Source organism: Lissotriton helveticus, chromosome 3_1, assembly GCF_964261635.1.
Source record: "Lissotriton helveticus chromosome 3_1, aLisHel1.1, whole genome shotgun sequence".
NCBI lineage: Eukaryota > Metazoa > Chordata > Amphibia > Caudata > Salamandridae > Lissotriton > Lissotriton helveticus.
This window is the reverse complement of record NC_136061.1, coordinates 1,774,149,846-1,774,176,705: the sequence shown is the minus strand read 5'-3', so window position 1 is coordinate 1,774,176,705 and position 26,860 is coordinate 1,774,149,846. Positions and strand designations below refer to the sequence as shown.

Genomic DNA, 26,860 nt, shown 5'->3' with positions numbered 1-26,860 from the left:
TCAGCTGCAGTGCCGCGATCCCTTGTGGTTGGTTTTATGGCTGCACTTTGTTGCCTGAAAAATGTTAAAAATAAGACTCAGACGTGTATAATAGTTTGTTTTAAAAATATGCTTTCTTGAAAATACAAATATTATTAAACATTGCAGTGCGTGAATTTAACCAAAAAAGTTTTGTTATTGATATTGGTGACTTTTTGACAAAGCCAGTCGGTCTGCTTATTATGTGTTCATGTGCTGACCCCTTGATAAAGACCGTATTCCAGATTTTTATATTTTGGTGTTCTGACCCTCTGACAAACCCAGTAGGTCTATACCTTACTTAAAATAACACCCTTTATATTGTTACATGACCTAGTGAGGCGAAGGGTTGGGTGCTTGTGTGGGTGTCAGAGAAGGGCCTGGGTGCAGGCCAGGCCCTGCCCCCAATCCCACGCCACGCATGGTGATGGGCATCTTACTTCATGTTAGCAAAAACAGACATTTGCTGAAAAAAACCCAAAGGTTAAAGTGATGTTTTGGATGTAATTATAATAATTTCTTACTTCACATTACAAAAAAAAACCCTATGAGCAAAACCACTAAAAATCACAAGTTCTAGTTATGTCAAGCAGCTTGTGCCTTAAAGTAACTATGATCTGCATCGCCGCCATGCACTGCTAATTACCTCACATATTACATCACTCATGACCTGTTCCATGACATCATTGATAACATCACTAACATTTGAAATTACATCATTGATGCCAACATTTCATGGCAGGGTCGCAAGTTATAGTTTCATTGTAAAGTAAGACATTATTACAATTCCTAACTATAATGTAATTTCAAGTTGAGTTTTTATCCCCCAAAAATATAACTATATTCCTCCTTGTTGCCCCTCGATTGAGGGCGCCACTCCACAAGAGCGCATTCCAATAGGAATCTTTATTTAGGAAACCAGCATTTTCCCTTTCCGCATACAATTATCCCCAACGCGTTTCGGAGTTCCTTCTCCTTGAGGGTTACTGACAAGCGGCTGTTGTATAGCATTTTAGGACCCTAGTGTAATTTTCCCGATTCATGCCCTTATATAGGTATAAATCACCGTGTCCTTATATAGGCATAGAAATCATAACCATATTTAGACATAGCTCATGCAGTCCAAATACAGCATGGCTACTTCCACTAGTTCTGAAAATCCACAACGATTTCTTAGAAAATTCGGCTTCAGCAGTTAGGGACTTCCCCTTGCTTGAATATTGATTTGTCCAAGAACTCATGGAGTTTTCAAAGAACTGAGACTCTTTGATGACGTTATTATGTCCACCTTTATGTCAAACTCAGCACCTTCAAGGTATAAATATGCCCACACTTGCCATAGCAAACACAAGCCGACCCTCCAGCAGGCGCACTGAGAGAGACGCTGTCTTATCTCTTGCTGAGAAATCCTGCTCCAGTGTTTCCAAGTTCCCCTTGCGGGTTGTTGGGAAATAGAGTCCTGAGACTGACTTCCTTCATTCTAAACCAAGGTATGGAGCTGATTAGACCCTCAGAGAAATCTTGGATAGATTCTTGGCAAAAGAATACTAAACTTATGCTACACCACACTTACTTCTTCCCTCGTACTAGACTTAGGTTAGGTACATCGGTGTAGGCGTATTTAAGAAGCACCAGTTGAGTACTTTTTAGTCTTTATTTATTTATGTATGTATTTTATGGCTTAGAAACCATACCATGCTTTTACAGTATTATTTTATAATACTCTACTTGCTGTATGCATTATAATTTACAGCCAGTATCGCGATTGTAGTAGTTCATTTATTCTGCATGAGAAAGAAGACTGTTCATTAAATACTTTTATTGAAAACGCCTGTCTCTCTATTTCTCTGCACCTCTGGTGAACCGAAGCATGCACAAATGACTGAGTAAAATATCTATCTATTGTTTCCACGACTCTGAAGATCAGTTTTATTTTGGGGAAACAAAAGTTGTCATGTTTATGCGGTTGTCAGAAACTAATCCCTTCTTGTAAACTCGAGAAAGTTTCTAGTGACCTCTGAGCTAGCTGGCACTCACAATTAAGTCTAATATATTCGACCTAAGTCCTACGTCACATCTATAGGATATATTCTTCCAATGAGAAAAAACAAGGACCCCCTGAACAATGGATAGTTCAATTCCTAGGACAGGGACTTAAATGCTAGTGACAAAATCTCCTAGGCAATGTCAATAAAGCAAATATACACAGTATCTATAACATTAAGAAAACCAAGGAAGAGACAGAAAAAATATATTCAAAGTTGTTACCATTTTAATAATTTCTTCTCATATTATCTAAACAATTGATATTTATACAATACATTTAAACAATGAAACACAATATGTAACACATCACATTTAATCAATATGTATAAATAAAGGGTTAAAAAGTAGCAATATCTTTATTAACTCGACGCGTGTTTCGGCGTATACAACGCCTTCTTCAGGAAAGCCACACAATTATAGATCCTGTTTCAATGTGCTTAGTTCTTAGTGATTAAAATCTGCAGCTCCATAGTTGCTGGATGTTCTTGATATTCTTTTCCGAAGGCATCACCGGCAGCCATCCTTAGCCTGGTCCTACCTGGAGCCTCCATTTATCAGATAAGTCCTTTACTGTGCATGCCTATTCAGCTACTTATTTGGAATTCTATCGCATATCTAGCGCTTGTTCCAGTTTCATCGTTGAATCTCTTCCATCTCAAGAGGCTTTCCAGAATATCATATTACTGATTTTTAAAATTTAGCGGGACCAGGTTGCTTTTCAAATATACCTACACGAGGCTTGTTTGATAACAAGACATTTGACCTTTTCGTGATATCGTTTATTTTAAAATTAATAAGACATCGCTGCACATTCGGTGCACCGCATTTTTATCAGCCATTTATTAGAATCAAGAACATCCACCAACTATGTAGCTGCAGGTTTTAATCACTCATTGAAACAGGATCTATAATTGTGTGGCTTTCCTGAAGAAGGCGTTGTATACGCCGAAACGCACGTCGAGTTAATAAAGATATTGCCACTTTTTAACCCTTTATTTATACATATTGATTAAATGTGATGTGTTACATATTGTGTTTCATTTTTTAAGTGTTTTGTATAAATATCAATTGTTTAGATAATATGAGAAGAAATTATTAAAATGGTAACAACTTTGAATATATTTTTTCTGTCTTCCTTGGTTTTCTTAATGTTATACATACTATGTATATTTGGTATATTCTTCCAATGCGCAGAGCCTATTGGGAATATAGGAACTACACTACACGGCAGGCTTTCCAAACACTTCCTTTTGTATCATTACCAGCTCCTCCCCAGTGAGTATTAAGTCTCTGATAGCATTCTGGGAGTTGTAGTGTTTTGGAAATTAATTTTACCCTCCAGTGAGTCCTGTCACAAATCAGTGTAATTCATAATGTTCAACTGCCCTCCAGTGGGCTACAGACTGTGGATATTGCGCTGCAGTTTTAAAGGGAGCAATTGTGCCATACATGGGTGTGCAGTTTCGCACTTGTGTGGACTTTCTTGGTTTTACAGGCGGTGCATATATTAAATGTATATGTTATCTCCACCCAGGTGATAGGGGTGTAAAATGCACTTGAGGTACGAAAGCTTGTGAGTGATTCGTTTCAGCAGTGCTCCTGGTGTGTGGACAATATTTACTACCAGTATAAGTCGGCATTTACCAGCTGTGTTGCTCAAAAGTAGCTTTTTGGGATGAAGGCTGTGGACTTCATGTACTGCTTAATGTGGGGTTGGATGTTTTCTTTATTGATGACTCATGTGGGAGTGTCTCTACTGCAACTTAGGTTTGAATGTGCCTTTATGTCTTTAGTTGTCAGATCTGGACAGCGAGACACGCAGCATGGTGGAAAAAATGATGTATGACCAGCGGCAGAAGTCGATGGGGCTACCTACCTCTGAAGAACAGAAGAAGCAGGACATCCTGAAGAAGTAAGCCTTAGATTTGCTGAAGTCTTTGTCATAGTAGGCTATTTGAAGTGTATTTTAGTAGTAAAGTCTGGCCTATGTCTGAGCCCATTTCTTGATGAACAAGCAGTGTTCCTTGGTGATATCCGGTTATGGCACCCCCTGCCCCATGGTAGCATCCTTTCTCCATGCTGTGATCCTGCATTGAGCAAGGACTGAAGAGTCTAGGCCTTAAATCTAGTTTAGACGTACAAGCCCTACTGCTGTGTCTGGCAAGGCCAAAGAGGCTAGACCGTAGGTTTGGCCCTGATGTGCCATAAGCTAGGGGCTGGAGAGTTTTAAGTTGTGAATCTAGTCTTGCTATACAGAGTGTGCTATGTCCATTGTTGTTTAAGGACTGAAGAATCTGGCCTGTGAGTCTTGTTGCGATGTGCAGGCAATGTCGGTTTGCATTGGATGTGAGCTAAAGGGTTCCTTTCTAGAGTGCAGCTTTTTTGTACATGCACTGTTGTCTTGTTTGGGCAAACCTAGACAGCGAGTTTGTTCTCCATATGCAAGCCACTCAGCCTTTGTCTCTTTGCATTGTATGGTTTAGTCTTAAGAGTCTGGTATAAGCAGTGTTACCTCATTCTGTAATGGGTGGAGGGGGATGTAATGGGTCTTGTCTTTAAGTACAGTCTCGATGTACATGCCGTGCTGTGGCCCGTACTGGCCAGGTTCCAAAGGATCTGGACAGTGACTTTGGCGTTAGTGTGCCTTGTCTTTCTGCTGTAGGCCAGGGTCTGAGGGTTCTAGGCCTTGAGCCTTTTTAGGTTTCGCCTGGCGTCCGCTGCGCAGCAGCGTTCGCGCAGGCGAAATCTTATGTTACAATAGTACGGGGGCTTTGTCCCGCCTGCTCTTCCATTGGCTAGCTCCATAAATGGAGGCTAGCCATTGGAAGATAGATCTGTCCGTCATTGCCGGAGCAGATTCGTGGGTGTTCCGGCGATTTTTACTCATCCGGCCCCCTTGCGATCGCCATTGCGGCGGTCGGCGGATGTTGTTATTTTTTTTCACCAAGGTTTGTTTTGGGCATTTCTTTGAAGATGGCGCCCGGTGGAGAGTGATTTCAGCCCCTGCTCTGTATCCCGCAGGAGAGTGAGCTCGGCCCGTAATGCTTGTTTTTTTCGCCGTCACCTGCCCTTCTAAAAGTATTCTTTCTTTCTGTGCCCTCACTGGCCCCCTTTCCCTTGGCTGTTGCCGGCGCGTATAAACGCGCCCTCCCTTTGTCTGTCTGCGGGTCCCGCTGGCTCTGAGGAATGCGCTGCCAGCTGCCCATGTGTGCTGCAGTCACTGAAGGGTGCCCATGGCTGCTTCTCGATCTTGTTTTCTTACTCTCTCTTCCGCCCCCACTTCCATCTCTCGCGGTCTCTCCCCCCTGCTGTCCTCTTCCCTCCCCGTCGCCCTCTGCGCTTTCTCCATTCATTATTCCTCGCCGCGGCCAGTGCTCACACTGCTGCACATCTGCCTGTTCTTTTCTCAGGCTGGGCTATTATTCCCTCGTCTCCACTGCAGGCAGCAGCCTCCTCACAAAGTAATTCAAAGCCTCCCCGGCAGCGTCAGCCGGTGCCCGGCCACGTGCAGCCCTGCTCCGAAACGTCTGCGCTGACAATAGCCTGGCGCAGTGCAGAGCTGGCCGGGGCCTGATAAAGCAGAGGCTGGCCAGGAGGGGCAAGAATCAGACAGCACATTCAAAACCGGCCTCTTTGAAATGCGACTGGGCGGAGAACTTTTATTTCCAGCAGCGACTTTGTCTGGGCTAAGAAATAACATCCCGACTTAATCCCTCTTTTATGCTGCTGCAACATTTACAATTTTTATTTTCAAACCGCGCCGACGTTCAGCAGGATTACTTGTCTTTTGTTAAACTGATCAGTAAAGTGTGACGCGTGAGACTGCGAGCGGACATGACAACCTTTACAATATCTTACTATGAGAGAGGAGTCTGGTGGCGTGGACTTTTGGGCGGCTAGCAAATAAAGACGCACACACCAGTACTCTGGTACGTACACTGACCACGCCAGACGCGCTGTCAGCGATTTATTGGACCCTGCACGTCACCGTGGGGTAATCAGAGGTCGGTGACTCCAGTACTACTTTTGACCCCTGATCACAACTAGGGGCTAATTCTGTTTCCGATGAAAACCCCTGTTGTGGCCTGTTGCTCGTTGTGCTCGTGTCCCCCCCACCTCCCTGACCGTCGTTGTGCTAAAGTCCCCCCCACCCCCTGACCCTCGTTCGTTTCCTGTGTCTCTCCCTTGCTTTCCTCCCATCCATCGGACTCCCTTTCTCCTTATGCCTGTCTCTCCTCCCTCCCCATAACACGTGGAAAACTTAGAAGCGATTTATCGCATATAACCAACCCTTCAACCTATAGACTGGCCGACCTCACCTAGGCATGTCGGCTTTAAAGCAATGTGCATCACACAATGAGCTAGACACCATACTGGGAGGAGATTCTTTCTGCAACAGCTCCGTACACAGATCTCTACACACTCTGTTAGCTACGCTCTTTTTTTAACAACTGTTTTTATTAGTGTTTTTGCCTCTGTTGCCTGCTTGCAGTCCGATTTTGTGTGTGCCTATGTTGCCTGCTTGCGACCCGGTTTTGTGTGTGCCTCTGTTGCCTGCTTGTGATCCAGTTTTGTGTGTGCCTCTGTTGCCTGCTTGCGACCCGGTTTTGTGTGTACCTCTGTTGCCTGCTTGCGATGCAGTTTTGTGTGTGCCTCTGTTGCCTGCTTGCGACCCGGTTTTGTGTGTGCCTCTGTTGCCTGCTTGCGACCCGGTTTTGTGTGTGCCTCTGTTGCCGGCTTGTGACCCGGTTTTGTGTGTGTGGGTGCAAATGCAATAGGTGTCGCATTTGCGAGAGATTACGCTATTGGCTTTGTAAATGACAATGCCATTTATTTATGTTTTCAAAGCCAACACATAAATAAAAATGTTGTCATTTACAATGCCAATAGCTTTAACTTTTCCAAAGGCGAAACCGTTGCATTGTAAATGCTTGTTTCAATGCACAGGCACTGCTGTTCTCTGCACTGGACAGTGGCAAAACGGCCTAGTCTGTTCATCCTACTTCAGTGTTATAAGTAGTGCTCCATACTCCTGTGTTGGGCAGGGGCAGAACACTACTTCCTGTGAGCTGGTCTATATTTATATGAAGTAGTGTGGCTTGGAATGAGCAGCTCTTGAAGGGTCTGGACAGTGAGTTCCCTCTTGATATTCATGCTGTGTATGTGTTTCTTCTGCGTAGGGCATGGGGTTGGTGCAGCTGGCTCTGGCACATAAATCTAATCTCAAAACTGTATCCTTTTGCATTGGACAAACTGCTGCGTTGGGCACTTTGTGCCATGTTGGTTGGATTTCCTAGTTCTGCATTTCTTATCGAGGTGTGAATGCAGCACTCCTGGTCAGCACTGAGAATGTCTTCGTGTTGAAGTCCGCCTCCCTGCTGCAGATTCCAAGCAGCAAAGATGTTTCTCCTTCCACAGTTTCTTTAAACTTGAGATGGATGGAAGTCTAACAGTCAACCACTTGAACTCGTGGAAACTGTTGTCACAGTTCAATGACCTCCCCTTACCCTGGGCTTCTGGTAATATCTTCCAGCGATGTGCACGGGCAGGTAGCTGTGGTATTATGTAAGAGGCCAGAAGTCTGATGTCGCACCGGGGGGTTTTCAGTCCTTGTGAACGTGCCAAGGCCAGTCTCTATCTTAGGTGTGCTTTATCTATAGCTGTAAAGAGCTGTTGGTACATGGAAACAACCTGCTCTTATCTCAGGATGTTTTCTCAGTGTGCCGGATAATGACCCGACAGGTTGTTTGGATTTGTTATAGTACAGCAGGTCTTTTTAGAAGTCTCTCAGTAAATACAGTGCTGTTAAAATTAAAAAAGATTTAAAATTGATAAAACAGAGGAATGTGCAAAATGTAAGAAAATAAATTAAAATAGCAGTAAAAAGTACATTAGACATTCTAGTTTGTTTTAAATCGGGGTTGGGCACTGCACTTTCAACAAAGCGCTCCAGTGCAATCCTATTAGTTTTCGTAGGTCTGTAAACCGGGTCAGGGAAAGTCAGTTTCCTTGCTTTTCGTGCAGACAATATTGTTTGGGCTACATAAATTGTATATTTCTCTGTGACGCACTATTTGTGCTGGAAGGCTTTCACTGTGTATTAGTGTGTTTGCTTGTCCTAATGCCAACCTCCCTCTCTTTGTGAAGTTCTGTGTTCATGTTGAGTGGGAGCTTGATGTTGACCGAGAAACCTTCTTTTTCATCATGGCATCATTTTTTCATCTTTTCAGGTCACAGTACTGGATGTTTTTTTTTAGATACTAATACCCGAGTCAGTGCATGATGGCTAAGGACTGAAGAATCTAGCCTGAAAGTCTTGTTGCGAAGTGCAGGCAATGCTGGTTTGCATTGGATGTGAGCCAAAGGGTTCCTTTCGAGAGGCCAGCTTTTTTGTACATGCACTGTTGTGTCTTGTTTGGGCAAACCTAGACAGCGAGTTTGTTCTCCATATGCCACCATGATGATTAGCCTCTGTTAGCAAGAGAGAAAACCCTTTGGTTAAAGCAATTGTTCATTCTAGGGGTATGTTTTTGCATATGTTTGAATGTGCTCAAGCTCATGAGGGCATACAGTATGGACTTCAGAATTGTGGTTGTTAAATAATTGCATAGTTTATACATAGCTATGAGCTACTCATTCATTGGCTTTCTCTGACTACTCCTCAGCATCCTTATGGTGCCTTTTTCAATGAGCAATGTTCATGAAATAGTGTGATGGCAACTCAACAGCTGCCCTTGTGACTTTATGCTGCAAATGAACCAATGAGGGAAGCTGGTCAAGTATTCCATTCTCAAGCATATTTTACTTCTTATAATGATAAGCCTGCAATATTTTCTGTCAACCACACCGGTGGACTATCCTAAGTTTGTAAAAATGCGAAGGTTCTGCAGGCTGGAATGGTGATGTTGCAGCTTTGAAACTTATGTGCTGCTCTTTTGAGGGGCGGTTCAAATCTGAACACTCCTTCAAAATGTTAGCTCCACATATAGAGCTTTGTGTGTCAGAGTTCCAGCAGCCACTGATGGCACTTACTGAATACCTGCAAAATGAAATAAATGAAGAGCTTTTGGTAAACTTCAGATGGGAACTAAACCCATTTGAGGAAATATATGCACACCATTTAAACCTTGGTTTTGTGACTCGGTTTCTACCTTTTACCTATCTCCTCAAAAATAGGGTACCAAGTGGCGACTGGGTAATGTTTCATCCCAAAGGTCTTATGGTCTCTCAGTTTATCAGCTGCAGTGGCGAACGGCACCTGGTGTGCCTGGTGATAAAGAAAGGAGACATAAGGTAGCTGCCAGGGATCGATATGGCAGCGACGTGGCTGTGAAAGAGCAAAATCAGGACTTCCTCCATCTGTGAGATTAGTTGCAGAACATTGCCCTTGGCGCCTCACAGCCTGATAAAGGCTGATATTGCCAGATAATGGGTGTAGCTATAGCACGAAGGTGGTAGGATGTCAGGGGTATATTTATAACCCTGAGTGGACTACTTTATGAATAGTGTAGATCAACAGGCATGCCCGACTCCTGTATTCACGTGTGTTGCACAAATTATGCATATCCACATCCTGTTACAGGCAAGCATCTGCAGCAGGAGAGGACAACAACTTTCCAGCATTGGGGCTCTGTTGTACGCTGCCAAATCTGAGATCCCTCATAGGAGCAGTTTGCACAAGATTTATATTTAACTCTTTTACAAGGTGTGATTTTCCTTCCACCTTGAGATATAGTCATTCCCAGTTGTGAAGCATTTTACCATGTTTGACCGAGAAGACTGTTTAGTAGACAGAGTGAACTGTGTTTGATCCGTGCCTTCTCGCTTCTCAACCTGAATCCTAGTAATGGTAACTAGCCTCTCCTGGTCGGACTTTAAATGCTATTTGACTTGGACATGTTAAACTGTAGGATTCTTCAATGTTTCATTCATGCTAATGCCTCATATAGTTTAAGGAGCACGAGGAAAAACAGGAACACATTCAAGTCATCAGATACGTTTGTTGTTCCCGAGAACTATTGGGAATTGGTCCTTAAAGGCAAACTCTTTTTAGTAGGTTCCTGCTGTGTAGTTGCTGAATTGGGAGCACTATTATCTGACACTGAAACCTGGTTGACCCAACCCTTAGGCCCTATAACTCGGTTGGGGTGGGAGTGGGGGTGTAATTCCAATAGCCTGACACCCAGGACATGTTTAGGGTCAAAGACAACAAGTTTTTATATTCATTTTGTCAACTGGACAAATAGGTTCTACTCTCACTTTACAGTACCACAGTGTGGAGCTGTGAAAAACTACCGTCAGCCACTGAGGAAATGTTTGTATCAAGATGTATGAATTGATCAAACGTCTGTGTGGTTCTTGAATGCAATAAATGCAGTGAGCTGTGAGTTCAGCTTGCATACTAACCTTGGTTCCAGTATAAAACAAAGTAAACGTGAGTGCAATCTTTAACAATTTGAGGCAATTAGTAATGCTTCCTGATTATGTGCAAAAACATCCATAAGCATGAAAGCAAGATTGGTGATTTGCTCTCCAAATACAATGTACACATAAAATTGCAACTAGGGAAACATTTGGCGAAAATTCCTCTGTAGGAACATTCACTAAAATGTGTGGTGGATGCCAATACGTAAAAGAATAATAATACTCGAGAATCGGCGCAAAAGCATTATGGCAATATGGAAAACCAATTAGGGGCCCGATTTGTAATAAAAGTCACAAAAGTGCTCCTTCAAATATATGTCCTTGCATTGGTGCAGATTTTCAACTTTTGGATTGTACTTATTTGTAAAGTGCACTTATCCCAAATTTTCTTGGCACCAATAGCTAACATTTTCGGAAGTGTATGTAAAAATGAAGTGAACGATTACAGTTAAAAAGGTAAGTTTTCACGAGCTTGCGGAAGTCCATTAGTGTAGTGACAGTCTGGATTTCACAGGAGCTTATTCCATTCCCTGGCTCTGGCAGCAGCGATGGTGTCGGCTCTTACTTAGAAGATTTTAGTGCGGGTTTTAGGGATATTAAGTACAAGTTGACCTCTGGGTCTTATGGTCCTGCTCGGTACATACAGAGAATTTCGTGTTGAGGAATTAGAGGCACAGGAATTCAAAATAATTTACAGAAGAAGGCTACACAACTGTACTTCTATCAAAATGTTGTGAATTCCATATTGGCACGAGCAGATATGCACACACATTTGCTCATGCAAAACATTGCAGTTGCCCGTCCACTTCCTGTACACCACCTTTTTTTTGTTTTTCCAACCTCTGAAAAATGTTTTGCTCTTGCCCAGTATTTAATTTGCAAAACAATAGGTGCCTGTGCACATGTTTTTTTTCAGAAGCCCATCAGTGCCACTGCTGAATGTCAGGGTTACAGAATACCATGGCTGTCTACTTTTGATTGCACCTCATGTCTCCTACATCTGCCACTATACACTCCCCGCTCCTTTATCCCTCTCTTGCAGGATCCTTTTCATCTTTGCTTTCTTCCTCTTTCACAGTTTTGTATTTTTCTTCCTTCTTCTTTCTCCCTCTTCTTCTGGGTAAAAGGCAAAAAAGGAGCGCTAGTGAGTCTCACCAGCTTCAATTAAGGACTGCTCTTGCCCTTGGCAGGAGTGAATGTCAAACCTTTTTAAGTGTGAAAAAGATTGGAGTAGTTGATAATATCCTTAAACATGTTAGTTTGTGAGTATGCACAGAGGTCATTCAATCCCTGGATCTGCCGCTTCCTGCCAATCTCCATCTCTTGTATGCAGTGTTACATAAAGGTGGTCAAATCAGAACCTTGTTGTTAAGAGACTTCTCTTGTAGGGGATTTCCGTGTATAGTCCTAATCATGTGAACAGTCTTGCCCGTGTGTGGACCCCGGAGCACTTCAATAGATATATCTTCTTAAGTTGTCATCTTCTGCCTTTCTTCAGGAATGCATGTATAGACACTTAAAGGGATAAAAAGACAATAATCCAGCCTAACCAACTAGGCTACGCTGGCCATTACTTCATCTTGAAGTGAAAAAAGATAGCCAGTTTAACTTTAAATTTAGCAATTTGCTGAGTGTTACACATAGAAAACTCTCCTTCACAAAACTCCTTTTTTTATGATAAGAGATGAAAAGGAATGGATAGAGAAGCCCCCATAGGCTGCCATTATGTGCCTGCAAATGGATACCGTGCCTTTAAGTGTCTCCAGAGACCCCCAGTATCCCATGATGCACAGCCAGAGGCAGTTACTTTCAGTTCTTTTTTCCGGCTCCTGCTAGCAGGACCCTGGAGCATTGAGCTCTACCTTTTTTTGGTATTACATTCAAACTTAGTTTTATATTTGGATTTTTGAAGTTTCACTCGACATCTTTGGCCTTTATCTACCTTCTGCTGTAGTTTTGTGGCAGAAATTCTGCAGTTTTCTTGTCAAAATGCCATCGCTGTTTGACACTTGTCCTGACTGTGGTAGGAAGAAGGCCAAGTCTGATGCTCACAGAGTCTGTATTCTGTGTTTGCCTGTGTCTCATGTGCCTGACACCTGCTCTATTTGTAAGATCTTTTCCAGGAGCACCCTGCGTGACAGGGAAAAGATTCAGCTCCAAGTGTTGGAGCAGAGAAGACAGAAGGCAGCATCTGCAGCCTTTGGGCAAGGAGAGGGTAAGTCCTCTACCAAAACGCATGCGTCAACCTCTGGGGAGCTCAGCTCGCCAGTCGAAAAACGGCAGAAAAATGGCGCCGATCCCGATCGACATCGAGGATGGCAACGACGATGTTGAGAGCAGGTATGACGACTATATGCTCTCTGTAACTCAGGGCTCTTGGTCGAAGCTACGTCGACGATCAACGTCGAGGAGAAGAACGGTGAGGTCTCGGACGAGATCGGCGTCGCGGGTTCCCGCGTTCGACGTCGACTCAAAGAAGATCGCCGTCCTGACATCATCATTGTCGTCGATCGGAGTCACACAGGCAACGGCGGTGGCCATCGATGCGTCACCGCCGATCGACGTCTACGAGGAGGTCGACGTCTAGGAGAACATCGAAGTCGATGAGAAGGTCGACGTCGAGGGGTCAAGACCGACGTTCGACGTACCACTCTAGGACTCGCTCCATAGGGAGCCTATCGTCGTCGACAGGAAATTCGTGTTCCAGACGACGTTGACACTTGCCGTGAATTGACATCGAGGGCGAGGTCTGATGTTGAGTCCAGGGCCCCTTCTTCGCAGCCAGCCCGAAAACGGAGGAGGTTGGTCTCTTCTTCAGGTTTGAAGTACTCGCATACCTATTCACCATCCAGGACACCTCCTTCTCCTGGTCAACCGGTGGCCCTGCCAGTGACACCTCCATCTCCGCCAAGTCCTCCTTCTCCGCCTGGGCCTGCAGCTCCTCAGCCCACACGTCCTGTAGAACCCTGAAGACTAAGAACACGGTCTCGCATGAGACCTCTTTCCCATAGACACCACCGATCTTCCACACGATCCCGTCGCCACCTGTTGGAAATGGGATCCCTGGCTGGCCAGGGCTTTCGCCAAAGTCAGTCAGAGACCACCACTCCCAAGTCAGGGCAAGGGAGTTACACGCCAAGATAACCCCTACTCACCCCCTACTCACCCTCTAGGTAACGTGGCGCGAGCAGCAAGGCTAAACTTGGAGGCGATGTAAGTTAAGTATTTGCGCACGCACCCCAGCAACAACACCCAAAGGCCCACCACAAAGGAAACTCCACACAAGGTTATATAAAAATAGCCTTTGTATTACACCAAAACACATTAGATAAAACACACACTTTACAATGTGCCAGAGGCACGGGCAGAATTTACAAGGGATTATTTACAAGACAGGGCCACCTGGACCACTGCCAGGAATCAGCACTTTTAGAAGTAACAATACAATACTTGTAGGCCTAGAACTTAGAACATAGCCTATCAGACAGTACCTTCCGTCCTGGTTGCACGGGATAATGCGAGTGACCTCCTTAGTAAGCTTGAGCGGGCGACCCAGCGAAGCGGCGCGGCTCAGGGGAGAGCGGCGCTGCTCGAGGCTTGGACGGGCTGCCGGCACGGTACAAGCGTTTCTCTGGGGCGACCAATGTGTGCGGCTCAGAAGAGGAGGGGGAGGCAGGATGCGGGCGACCCAGCGAAGCGGCGCGGCTCAGGGGAGAGCGGCGCTGCTCGAGGCTTGGACGGGCTGCCGGCACGAGCTGCCGAGGGGAACGAGCGAGGCACACTTCAGCGAGGCCCCAGGGGCCCAGGGAGATCAGACAAGTCCCATCAATTTGGCAGGGAAGGCACCATAGAGTCCACTGGTCCTGGGACTCTGGTCAGGGGGCAAGCTTAGTATCAAGCCCTTGGAATATCACTTATAACAGAAGATCACTGTAACACAAAATAGGACATAAAGCACAAAACCAGTACCCACTGGTAACTGGTAAGTCCCCCCTACGCAATCCTAACCACCCTAGGAACAGGTCACGCAGGGAACCAGGACCTTACTAGCACCACCTGCACTAGCAAGAACAACCACCTCAGTATCACAATACACATAGGGGCATAGACCTGGGGACAAAACACATGATGCAGAACCTACATTCAGCGGTGTAAGGAACACATGACGCATCAACACACGTTCAGCGGTGTAAGGAACAGGGCACATAATGTATCAACAACACATTCAGAGGTGCAGAACACAGGGTGCGCAAAACATACTACACATTGTACATTTCCTAACACCCAAAAGCAATAGGACATAGATCATAACAGCATCTAAACCTTTAGCGTAGAACTCACAAAGTCCAGGTTGCGCCACTGCGCCAAGACCTAAACGTAGCAGCTGCCCACAAAGTGCTGGGCAGCTGAGGGACAGAACAGGGGGCCTAAACGCTGCAGCTGGCACTAAATGCTGCGCAGCTGGGGAAAGGCCAGGGATGAAGGAGTGCGCCTCACTCCTAAAGTCCACAGTGTATGTCCCTAGGGAAAGAAATACCTACACGGTGCAGCTGCCCACTACTTGCTGGGCAGCTGGGATCAGAACACGCCAGGGGCTCTCACTAGCCCCTCAGGAACACTGCGCCACACTGAGCCATCTGGCTCTCGAAATACTGGGCACCTTAGAGCCTCTCTGGGCTTGTAAATAGGGCGGGGCTTTTGCTGGAGTCCCCCCTCTGGGGACTCGATATGGCCAAACTAGGTAATAAACCTCTCAGGGGCTCGTGAATCAATGTGGGACCCAGGGGAGCCTCTCGAGCAAGGTGGGCGGTAGGCGGAGTCCCTCTCGGGGGACTCGAAATCACTTATGGGGCCCAACAGCCTCTCGGGCTCTAGGCATCACTCTGCCCCTGGCGACAGATATGGCCACATCGTGGGAGCGGCCCGCTATCATGTGGGGCCGCTCAAAAAACAATCAGGACAGCCCCGAGGCCCCTCTCCTTACCGGGCTCCGGGCGTCCATTCTCTCTGTGTCCCCTCACCGGGGGCAGCGCAGGACTTCGCCTCTGGGGCTCCCCTCACTCCTGGGAGCCCCAACACGCAACATCCGGCTCCAGGAGGGGAGGGGGGCATCTTCACCCGGTCCCCCATCTCGGGACCGGGACTTGGAAAGTGGAGCCCTCAAGGCTCCGGGCTCCTCTTCTCCGGCCGGGCGCCCCGGCCAATCACAGCGCGGCGGCGGGCGGGACTTCCTCCGGCAGACCGGAAGTCCCGCCTACAGTCAGGCGCGATGCTGCCTGACTTCCTGGTTTTGCCCGCGGCTGCGGCGGTGATTTCTCAGGGCCATAGCGAGGGGTGGGCACCCTCGAAATACAACGTAAATGGCGGGGTGGCACCCGCTAGGGCTCTGATAGGCGGGGTGGCACCCGTGCATGAATATCACGAAAATCGGGGCAAAAGTCAAAATAAAGCGCTCCGAGCGCTAAGGAACAACACAGCGCTTTCAAGCGCTATAAGGCAAATAAAGCGCTCGCCCAGCGCTAGGCACACAGAATAAAGCTCTCATGCACCAGGGGTCAAAGGAGAGCGCTCCCAAGCGCTAGGAAGGAAAATATAGCGCTCCCAGCGCTATGAAGGCACAAAAAGCCACAAAGTCCTTCAGGAGGTGTCATCAGAAGTCCAGGGGCTGGGCAGGGCTCAGGGAGGCAAGCCATCCCTGAGCCCAAGCAGCAGCACGCCCCTGGCAAGATTCTAGTTGGGAACAAGAACATTTTCATGGGGTCACAGCCCCTCTTTTATACACCTTTTCCCTTTGTCTTTAGGTGCAGGGTGGGGGCAGAACCAGTCGCAGCTGGTTCTGGAGCACTCTTGATGGCCCAACCACCCATTTCATTCACTGGGGAGGCTAGGGTCATCAGTCACACCACAGGGGGGCGGAGCCAGCATTGTGTGGGGAAAACCCAGCCCATCCAGGACACAGGTACACTCCTCCCACACATCACTCATGCTAATCTCCCACTCACCACCGGGGCAGCCCCACACAGACTTCCTGGAGCCTGGCATCCCAGCCAGCTCCAGCCAATCACACGCCAGCACCCTCACAGCACACGTACAGCCATGTCTAGAAATGGCGCTTCCCTTCTAGACACATACATGCTGCATACACCATCTCGCAGCATTCACTCCCCCGAGTTCACACATACCAAACTTGACCATGCACACCTCACGCATCAGGAACTACCAGGGACACAGACATTCCCCATGCATTCCTATGGGAGGGCAGGCCAATCTCACACACGCACTCAGGGAGAGCACGCACTTTACACTGCGCCACAGTGTCAAAGTGCGCAAAGGACAGAAATCACTATAATTTAAGGCAAAAAGTTCAGGGGTGAACCTGCCACAAGGCCCAAGTCCAACACCGCCGATATGAGAGATCTCTCTCCCGGCATACCAGGGATACGCCTTCCACGAGTACGGGGAGGTACTCGCCTACTCTAAAGGTTTCACCCCCTCAGAGGGTCTCCTGTTGACGATATCTCCACCTTACCGGAGATTCTGGTCAGAGGGGCTTCAAAGCTGAACATTCCTCTGTCTACTCCTGTACCGTCGACATCTGTGATATTTGAAACTCTCCAGCAGAGACAAACATCATGTCCATTGCTTCCATTGGTGCCTGGTTTGGAAGAACCGGCTATGGAGCTGTTCTTGTTGCCATCTTCTATCAAATTTGCGCCTTCCAGGTTACAGAAAAAATATCGCCCACCTGAGTCGGATCCTGCCTTCCTCCGTCTGGACCCCACCGCTCACTCAGTCATAGTGGTGTCGGCCCAGAAACAGCATGCTACGGCTCCGACTTCCACGGTCCCACCGGATAAGTAAAGCCGTAAGCTGGATTCGGTGGTGAGAAAAGCTTACAACACCGCGGCTACATCCATGAAGACGGCCGGCTCTACTGCTTTGCTGGGCTGTTATGACAGATCCCTGTGGGAGTCCCTTCAGCAATTTGTGGATCTCCCACCCAGAGACGAGTGGGAAGATTTTCAGTAGATAGTGAATGAGGGCCTGATGGTTTCGAATCAAGTCATCAGCGCTGCAGCTGATACTACACTCCTGGCAGCCCACGGATATTGCCACGGAATTGCTCTACGGAGACATGCTAGGCTTCGTCTTAAGACTGAAATGGAGACCTTGAAGGCTGTAAGTTTAGAAAAACCTAAAGAGCAGTGAAAAACCTTCCGCCCTTTCCAGCGGCGTTATTCCTCTCAGAGGTTTCAGCGGTCTCAGGGCCGTCAGCCCAACCAACAACAGCAGTTCAAGTGATCTTTTCAGCCGTTTCAGAAACGCCCACAGAGAGGACTATCCAACCAGCAGTCTGGACAAGGTAACAAGGCTCCTACTGGTTCCAAGCCCTGAAGGGTTTCTTCTCCCTCGGACGTTATCCACTCCGGTGAGGGGAAGCATTCAAAACTATCTGGAAAAATGGCAGAAAATAACTCTGGACAATTGGGTGCTCAATATTGTTCGCAGTGGATACTCGCTACGTTTTACAAGTCCTCCTCCGTCGATTCCTCCAACTCGATCTCGCTACATGCTACGTGAGTTGCAGAAGAAGGACAAACACCCTCTTTCAGAAAAGGGCGATAGAACTGGTTCCTCTGGCACAGAGAGAAACAGGACTGTATTCTCGGTTCTTTCTAGTCAGCAAGAAAGACCAGAACTAGTTCAGACCCATTCTCGACTTGCGACAGGCCAACAAATGGGTTTGCAGAGTTGCGGATGTTGTCCTTGCATCAAATCTACCCTCAACTTCATCAGGGAGACTGGCTATGTGCAATAGATCTGCAAAACGCATATTTTCACGTGCCCATAGCGAGCAAACATCGCACGGTCCTGCTTTTCACCATGGGCAACAACCATTATCAATACTCTGTGCTGCCTTTCGGCCTGAAGTCAGCTCCTTGGACATTTTCCAAATGCATGGCAGTGGTGGCTGCGCATCTAAGGAGGAACAAGGTGTTCGTCTACCCGTATCTGGACGACTGGTTGATCAAGGCAGCTAAGTTTCAGGAAGCGCAGATGCATTTCAATTGGACTTCCAATCTCCTACTTCGTTTGGGCCTCCACATCAACCTCACGAAGTCTGTCTCGACTCATGTACAATGTCTACAGTACCTGGGAGCCACCATCGATACATGCACGGCAAGCGCGTGCCCTTCGGAGGAGAGACGCTTATCGATCCCTCGGAAGTCTCAAGCTCTCATGATCATGCCCTCCCCGATGGTGAGGAAGGTATCATCTCTCCTGGGTTCCATGGCCTGCTGTATATTCCTCACACCGAATGCACACCTCCATATGAGACCGCTGCAACAATGTCTGGAGGATCAGTGGGACCAGAAACTGGGGGATTAGGAAGACAGGATTCAACTGTCGCAGCGGGCTCTTCAGTCCATCCGATGTTGGTGTTCTCCACGCAATCTCCTCCGAGGGACTCCTTTCCACAGGAGATACCGACGCAAACATAGTGACGGATGCTTCTCTCCACAGCTGGGGTGCACATTCCGACCACCTTCAGATACAGGGCACGTGGTCCCCAAAAGAGACCAAGTACAACATCAACTTCCTGGAGCTTTGAGCAGTCCGTTTGGCGCTGAAAGTCTTCCAGCCGTCGTTTCACTCAGTCTCCTGCTTGTTCAGACGGACAATACGACCACAATGTTCTACCTTAACAAGCAGGGGGCTAGAGATCTCAAGCGTTATTTCAGGAAGTCCAGGAACTTGGCCATCACAGCAACTCACCTCCCAGGTGTTCAGAATGCTCAGGCAGACGTGCTCCGCAGATTCATTCAAGAAAATCACAAATGGGTCTTAAATGACGAAGTGGTGCGAGACCTCTTCGAAAGATGGGGTACTCCAGAAGTCAATCTGTTCGCTACCGCGGAAAACCGCAAGTGCCGCAACTTCGCCTCCAGGTTTTACCAACCAGGGACTCTGGGGAATGCACAATGGATCAATTGGATAGGCGGCTTTCTCTACGCTTTTCCGCCAATTCCCCTGATCCCGACAGTGCTGATCAAGCTCTCGCAATCATGGACCAAGATGATCATCATTGCTCCGGAGTGGCCCCGTCAGTGGTGGTTCACAGACCTACTCCACCGGTCTCTCCTGCCACATCTCAGTCTTCCTTGCCGGCCGGACCTTCTGATGAAGTTCGGTGGGCAGATGGTGCACCGCAACCTCTCGCCGTTGAATTTGACGCCATGGCTCCCGAGTTAGTACAGTACGGACATTTGAACCTCCCTCAAGACTGTATGGAGATATTGAAGGAGGCCAAACAACCATCTAAACGCACGTCCTATGCATATAAATGGAAGAGATTTTGCATCTGGTGTGCATCTAAGAACGTGGATCCTACCTCCTGCAAGGAAGATGTCCTCCTTCCTTACTTGCACCACTTAGCTCAATCTGGCCTTCAATTTCATTCGATCAAAGTTCACCTGGCAGTTTAACTGTGTTGGAAATGGGATCCCCGGCTGGCCAGGGCTTTCGCCAAAGTCAGTCAGAGACCACCACACCCAAGTCAGGGCAAGGGAGTTACACGCCAAGATAACCCCTACTCACCCTCTAGGTAACGTGGCGCGAGCAGCAAGGCTAAACTTGGAGGCGATGTAGGTTAAGTATTTGCGCACGCACCCCAGCAACAACAACCAAAGGCCCACCACAAAGGAAACTCCACACAAGGTTATAGAAAAAATAGCCTTTGTATTACACCAAAACACATTAGATAAAACACACACTTTACAATGTGCCAGAGGCACGGGCAGAATTTACAAGGGATATGTACAAGACAGGGCCACCTGGACCACTGTCAGGAATCAGAAGTAGCACTTTCAGAAATAGTACTTAGTACATAGAATATAGCACAAAATAGCACACAACCAGTAATTACTGGTAACCAGGACCTCACTAGCACCACCTGTACTAGGGAGAAAACAACCACCTATGTATTACAATACCTGTAGGGGTGTAAGAGGAAAACACATGATGCAATGCATAACATTCATTCAGAGGTGTAAAGGCACATGACGCATAAACAATACATTCAGAGGTGCAAGGAACAGCAACACAATAGCGCAAAATCCACATTCGCCACCACCTGTGGCAGTCCCTGTGTCCCAATGTCAGGGCCTAAACGTGGCAGCTGCCCACAAAGTGCTGGGCAGCTGGGAAGTGATGCTGGGGGGGACAACGTTGGAGCCTCTCAGGCTCTGCACAAAGCACTTGTTTCCCCTTGAGCCTCGCTGGGCTCTTCACGCTACCACATGCCTCCACTGAGCCTCTCTGGGCTCTGAAACACAATGTGGGCACTCAGGGGCCTCTCAGGGCTCACACCCAAAAAGATGGAGCCTCGTTGCGCCTCGTGGGCTCGAAGAACAAATGCCTCCCTGAGCCCCACTGGGCTCTGCACACAAGGCCTGGAGCCCCTTTCCGGGCTCCGGACACAAAATGGGGGCGTAGTTGGAGTCCCCCTCCTGGGGACTCAGTGAACCAAGTAATGCCCACACGAGCCTCTCGGGCTCTCAAAACAACTGCTGCCCTGAGCCTTGCTGGCTCCAACAACAGGTAAGGCCCCCACGAGCCTTTTACTAGGGGGGAGGGGCGGGCACCGAAAATGCGCCCCGACGCCCCCTCCCCTCCCGGGCACTCACCGGTCTCTAGAGGCTGCAGCACTTTCTGCCTCTGACTCCTGGCGGGCGGGGAACTCCTCCTTCGCGCTCCGCCCGGGGCACACGTCCAGGCTCTGTCTCTCCCTCGGGGCTCGCCCTGCAGGCAGCAGCTTCCGCCTGCCTCTCTGTCCTGCCCCCGGCCTGCCTGACTTCCAGGTCGCGGGTGCGGGGCGGGACTTCCGGTCGGCCTACTTCCTCATTGGCCGGCCGGCAGGAACACTTCCGGGTCGTCGCGGGCAGCGCGGCGGCCCGTCTCCAGCACTTCTAGGCGGGGGACGAATTTACCGAGGGGTCGGCACCCTCGAGGGAAGAGCGAAAACGGGCAACAAGGTCCCTGGCAGGGTGGGCACCTGCCAGGCGACAAAGTAACTACAAATCAGCGAGGTGGCACTCGCTAGGGTAGGCAAAGCGCTCCCAAGCGCTATAGGCAGAATAAAGCGCTGTTAGGCGCTAGAAGGAAAACAAAGCGCTCCCAGGCGCTAGGAACCTCAGAAAGCGCTCACCAGCGCTAGCTATAGATAAGGGTCCACAAAACGTCCTTCAGCAAGGCAGGGGGGGCAAGGCTGGGCCCAGAGCCAGCACACTGGGTCTCCAGGCAGGGAGACACCCCAAGTGGCGGTCCTCTGGCCCAGCAGCAGCAGCAACAGCCCCCTCAGGATCCTGGAAAAGAACAACATCTGTGGGGACACAGCCCCATTTTTATACAGTGCATTCCTTTGTTCAAGGGTGTAGAGTGGGGGCGGAACCAGTCGCAGCTGGTTCTTGAGTACCCTGTTTACCTCAACCACCCTCTCTATTCACTGGCAGGGCTTGGGTCATTAGACACACCACAGGGGGGCGGAGCCAGCATTGTGTGGGGAAAACCCAGCCCATCCAGGACACAGGTACACTCCTCCCACACATCACTCATGCTAATCTCCCACTCACCACCGGGCAGACCCATCCAGACTTCCTGGAGCCTGGCATGCCAGCCAGCTCCAGCCAATCACACGCCAGCACCCTCACAGCACACGTACAGCCATGTCTAGAAATGGCGCTTCGCTACTAGACACATACAAGCCGCACATACCGTTGCGCAGCATTCATTCTCACGAGTTCACACATACCAGACTCAAGCCTGTACACCCCACGCATCAGGAACTACCAGGGACACATACATTCCCCATGCATTCCTATGGGCGGGCAGGCCTAGCTCAGCACATGCACTCAGAGTGCGCACGCACTTTCCACTGGGACACAGTGAAAGTGCGCAGAATCCCAAAATCACCATCTCCAGGTCACCATTTCAAGCAAAAAGTCTAGGGGTGAACCTGCCCTAAGGGCCAAAGTCCAACATAACCCCCTTCCAGCCAAAACGCAGGGGAGACCAATCACCACCGTGATGGACTTCCCTGCTTGGGGCGATAGAACACGGACGCGGGCCCACAACTGCAGGGACACCCTCCTGTTCTACGCCACGGTGAACCCATGGGATTCCTTCTAAACACACTGTCTGGACCAACTGGGCTACCCCACTGGTACTCCCAAGTTGTCCGCGGCCAGGACCAGGCCCTGGGCCACCCAGGTGCCACTGGTCCATGCCAATTCGCAGAGCGGGGGGTAGTAACCCCTGGCAAATAGGAGCCATTCTCCACTCTTCCTGTCTGCAAGGCAGGACTAGACTGCCACTGGTTCTCCAGCCTAAGGCCTACAACCTCAGGCGGACCAGGAGTCTCAGGGAAGGCTCTCCTCCCCCTACCTCTTCTCCTAGGGTTCCTCCTCCCTCTGCGAGTGGTACCCCTAGAACGCCATTCCAACCCAGGACTTATCCACTCAGGTTGCACCGGGGTCAGAGGTGGGCTCTCCCACCCTCTGCACCCCCTTCCAGAGGTCTGCCCTCTCCCACCTGGAGAAGTTCCTCTGGAAGAAGAACCGGTCAGGACACTGGTTACAGTCGTCCTACCCTTCAGGTCAGGCTGACCCTGAACCTGGCCTTCCAACCTCTGGTCTAAAACCTTCGGTGGAACAATTGCCTGGCACTCCAGGACTTCTGGGGACTTACACTCCATCCCCCTGAGGCTAACAAATGTCACATCTGTTGTGTGACTGTCTGTCTGGCGCAGATCTCCCGCCCTCTGTCCACCTGACAGTGCGTGACGATCCCCCAGACCAGAAGTGTTGTTACCATGGTCACTACACGGGAACCTAGCCCAACTGGGTAGTCCCTGACCCACTGGTCCTTCCACTGGGGAACTCCCCCAATCACTCCTCACTCTGGACTCCTGTACCCTCCCTACCGGAGCGGTACTGCCAGACTCTAGAACCACAGGAGCTCTGGTTACAGACACTCCAGGTCCTCTACTCACTAGGAGATCCTCCTCAAGTGGACTAACAGGACAGCCTAGGTCCCCAACCTGGTGTTCCCTCAAGAAACCACCCAGGTTCTGAGACAGGGCTTCGGGCCTCTGGGGGCTCTCAGCCACCCACTGACTCCTGCTCCACTGAGCCAGGCAGTCAGCCCCTACACCCTTCTCACTAACCAGGGACCTAGCTGGGCTACACTGAGCCTCTTCCACCACGCTGGGCTGGAAGATCCCCGACCCACTACTTTTGGAGTCACTCACCAATGACCCTAGAGAACCTCTGGCCCTTTCCCAGCGGTCGGCTTCCCTTGCCAGTAACTCTGTATCAGTAAATCCAACTTGCAACAGGTGTTGGCGCAACTCTGGCGAACAACCACTGAGCACCTGCTCTTTGACTATAAGATCAAACAAGACTTCAAAATCAGAGTCAGTGTGAACCTCTACCCAAGCCCACAGTGTATCACAACATTCATCCTGAAAGTCTACCCAAGACTGGTGAGACAGTTTCCTACTGTCCCTGAACTTCACCCTTAACTCCTCCTCTGGGGAAAAAGGTACCAGACTGGGGGAATTGGGACTGGGATTTCCTACACTGAAATCTAAATAGCTGCCACCACTGGACTCAACCCTCCCTGGGGAATCCAGACATTCAACACTGCGCGCAGGGGATAGTCTACCCTCCAGAGCTACTTTGCCTCTGGTGGCGGCCCTCTCAGCCTCCTCTATCCTTTCCTGCGCTAAGACCCTCTCGGTCTCCAGCTGTTGCTTTCTAATGCCCAGCTGTGCCATAGCCTGGGCATGCTCCAACCTGAGCCTCTCTAAAGCCAGCTGGTGCTCCCTTTCTCTCCTCCTATCTTCCAGCTCCTCTGGGGACAGGGAAAGGGATGAGGCGCTGCCTCCAAAACTGGACCCAGCAAGGGACTCCCTATCTATGGGGTCCTCACTATCTGCTGGCGTCCCTGTGCTATCATTTTCTTCCTCCTCTTCTGAATCTTCAGGGCTCCCCACAGACCCACCACCCTCCTGGTGTGAAGCCCGGGCCCTTTCCTCACTGCGCTCAAGGTCCCACTGACACTTTTGCCATAGGATCAGGCTGCTCCTAAGTTCGGACTGAGTGTCTAACTCATCCACCCCTATGTCTCTCTCTTCACAGAACCTTACCAACTCTCCCATACTGTATCTAAACAGATCACAGACATCAAAAGCAGGCTCCATTCTGGCAGACGTTCTAGAGAAGAGATCACACAGGGAACCTAGGGGTCTGAGCTAACACAGGAGTACACAATTCACAAGGTATCAGCGAGCTCTCTATCCCAGAGAACTCCACTCACTTGCCTAGTGCCAAACACCATTCATCCACACACAACCCCCCCCTCGGACTAGTAAGGCAGTTTCTACCACCCCTGACTTCTCAACCTGACCACAAGTGACACAGGTACCAGACTCTGGGCGCGGGGCAGGGGAACAAATGCACTGGACACAATTGCACAATGCTACCTTCAGGAGAAGAAAATATGAAACTTCCAAAAAAAAAACAATCCCCTTAAAATGTGGTCATCTAAAATGCAGAGTTTTGTGGTGCAGCCAGCCGCTACTAAGGTACAAGGCAAACACAAATCCTTATCCCACCGCTTGCCGCCAATGTTGGAAATGGGATCCCCGGCTGGCCAGGGCTTTCGCCAAAGTCAGTCAGAGACCACCACACCCAAGTCAGGGCAAGGGAGTTACACGCCAAGATAACCCCTACTCACCCTCTAGGTAACGTGGCGCGAGCAGCAAGGCTAAACTTGGAGGCGATGTAGGTTAAGTATTTGCGCACGCACCCCAGCAACAACAACCAAAGGCCCACCACAAAGGAAACTCCACACAAGGTTATAGAAAAAATAGCCTTTGTATTACACCAAAACACATTAGATAAAACACACACTTTACAATGTGCCAGAGGCACGGGCAGAATTTACAAGGGATATGTACAAGACAGGGCCACCTGGACCACTGTCAGGAATCAGAAGTAGCACTTTCAGAAATAGTACTTAGTACATAGAATATAGCACAAAATAGCACACAACCAGTAATTACTGGTAACCAGGACCTCACTAGCACCACCTGTACTAGGGAGAAAACAACCACCTATGTATTACAATACCTGTAGGGGTGTAAGAGGAAAACACATGATGCAATGCATAACATTCATTCAGAGGTGTAAAGGCACATGACGCATAAACAATACATTCAGAGGTGCAAGGAACAGCAACACAATAGCGCAAAATCCACATTCGCCACCACCTGTGGCAGTCCCTGTGTCCCAATGTCAGGGCCTAAACGTGGCAGCTGCCCACAAAGTGCTGGGCAGCTGGGAAGTGATGCTGGGGGGGACAACGTTGGAGCCTCTCAGGCTCTGCACAAAGCACTTGTTTCCCCTTGAGCCTCGCTGGGCTCTTCACGCTACCACATGCCTCCACTGAGCCTCTCTGGGCTCTGAAACACAATGTGGGCACTCAGGGGCCTCTCAGGGCTCACACCCAAAAAGATGGAGCCTCGTTGCGCCTCGTGGGCTCGAAGAACAAATGCCTCCCTGAGCCCCACTGGGCTCTGCACACAAGGCCTGGAGCCCCTTTCCGGGCTCCGGACACAAAATGGGGGCGTAGTTGGAGTCCCCCTCCTGGGGACTCAGTGAACCAAGTAATGCCCACACGAGCCTCTCGGGCTCTCAAAACAACTGCTGCCCTGAGCCTTGCTGGCTCCAACAACAGGTAAGGCCCCCACGAGCCTTTTACTAGGGGGGAGGGGCGGGCACCGAAAATGCGCCCCGACGCCCCCTCCCCTCCCGGGCACTCACCGGTCTCTAGAGGCTGCAGCACTTTCTGCCTCTGACTCCTGGCGGGCGGGGAACTCCTCCTTCGCGCTCCGCCCGGGGCACACGTCCAGGCTCTGTCTCTCCCTCGGGGCTCGCCCTGCAGGCAGCAGCTTCCGCCTGCCTCTCTGTCCTGCCCCCGGCCTGCCTGACTTCCAGGTCGCGGGTGCGGGGCGGGACTTCCGGTCGGCCTACTTCCTCATTGGCCGGCCGGCAGGAACACTTCCGGGTCGTCGCGGGCAGCGCGGCGGCCCGTCTCCAGCACTTCTAGGCGGGGGACGAATTTACCGAGGGGTCGGCACCCTCGAGGGAAGAGCGAAAACGGGCAACAAGGTCCCTGGCAGGGTGGGCACCTGCCAGGCGACAAAGTAACTACAAATCAGCGAGGTGGCACTCGCTAGGGTAGGCAAAGCGCTCCCAAGCGCTATAGGCAGAATAAAGCGCTGTTAGGCGCTAGAAGGAAAACAAAG

The 26,860-nt window shown here is 49.3% G+C and overlaps 1 protein-coding gene across 2 annotated transcripts in view; it reads left to right on the top strand.

The window, feature by feature from the left end:
* The window catches only part of NUDC (nuclear distribution C, dynein complex regulator), a 133,538-nt gene that overhangs the window by 96,412 nt on the left and 10,266 nt on the right, over positions 1-26,860 (top strand). For both annotated transcript variants that reach the window (XM_078682627.1, XM_078682628.1), the window contains one exon: positions 3,858-3,976. In XM_078682627.1, coding sequence (XP_078538753.1) covers positions 3,858-3,976 — 119 coding nt within the window. The remainder of the gene's footprint in view (positions 1-3,857; positions 3,977-26,860) is intronic.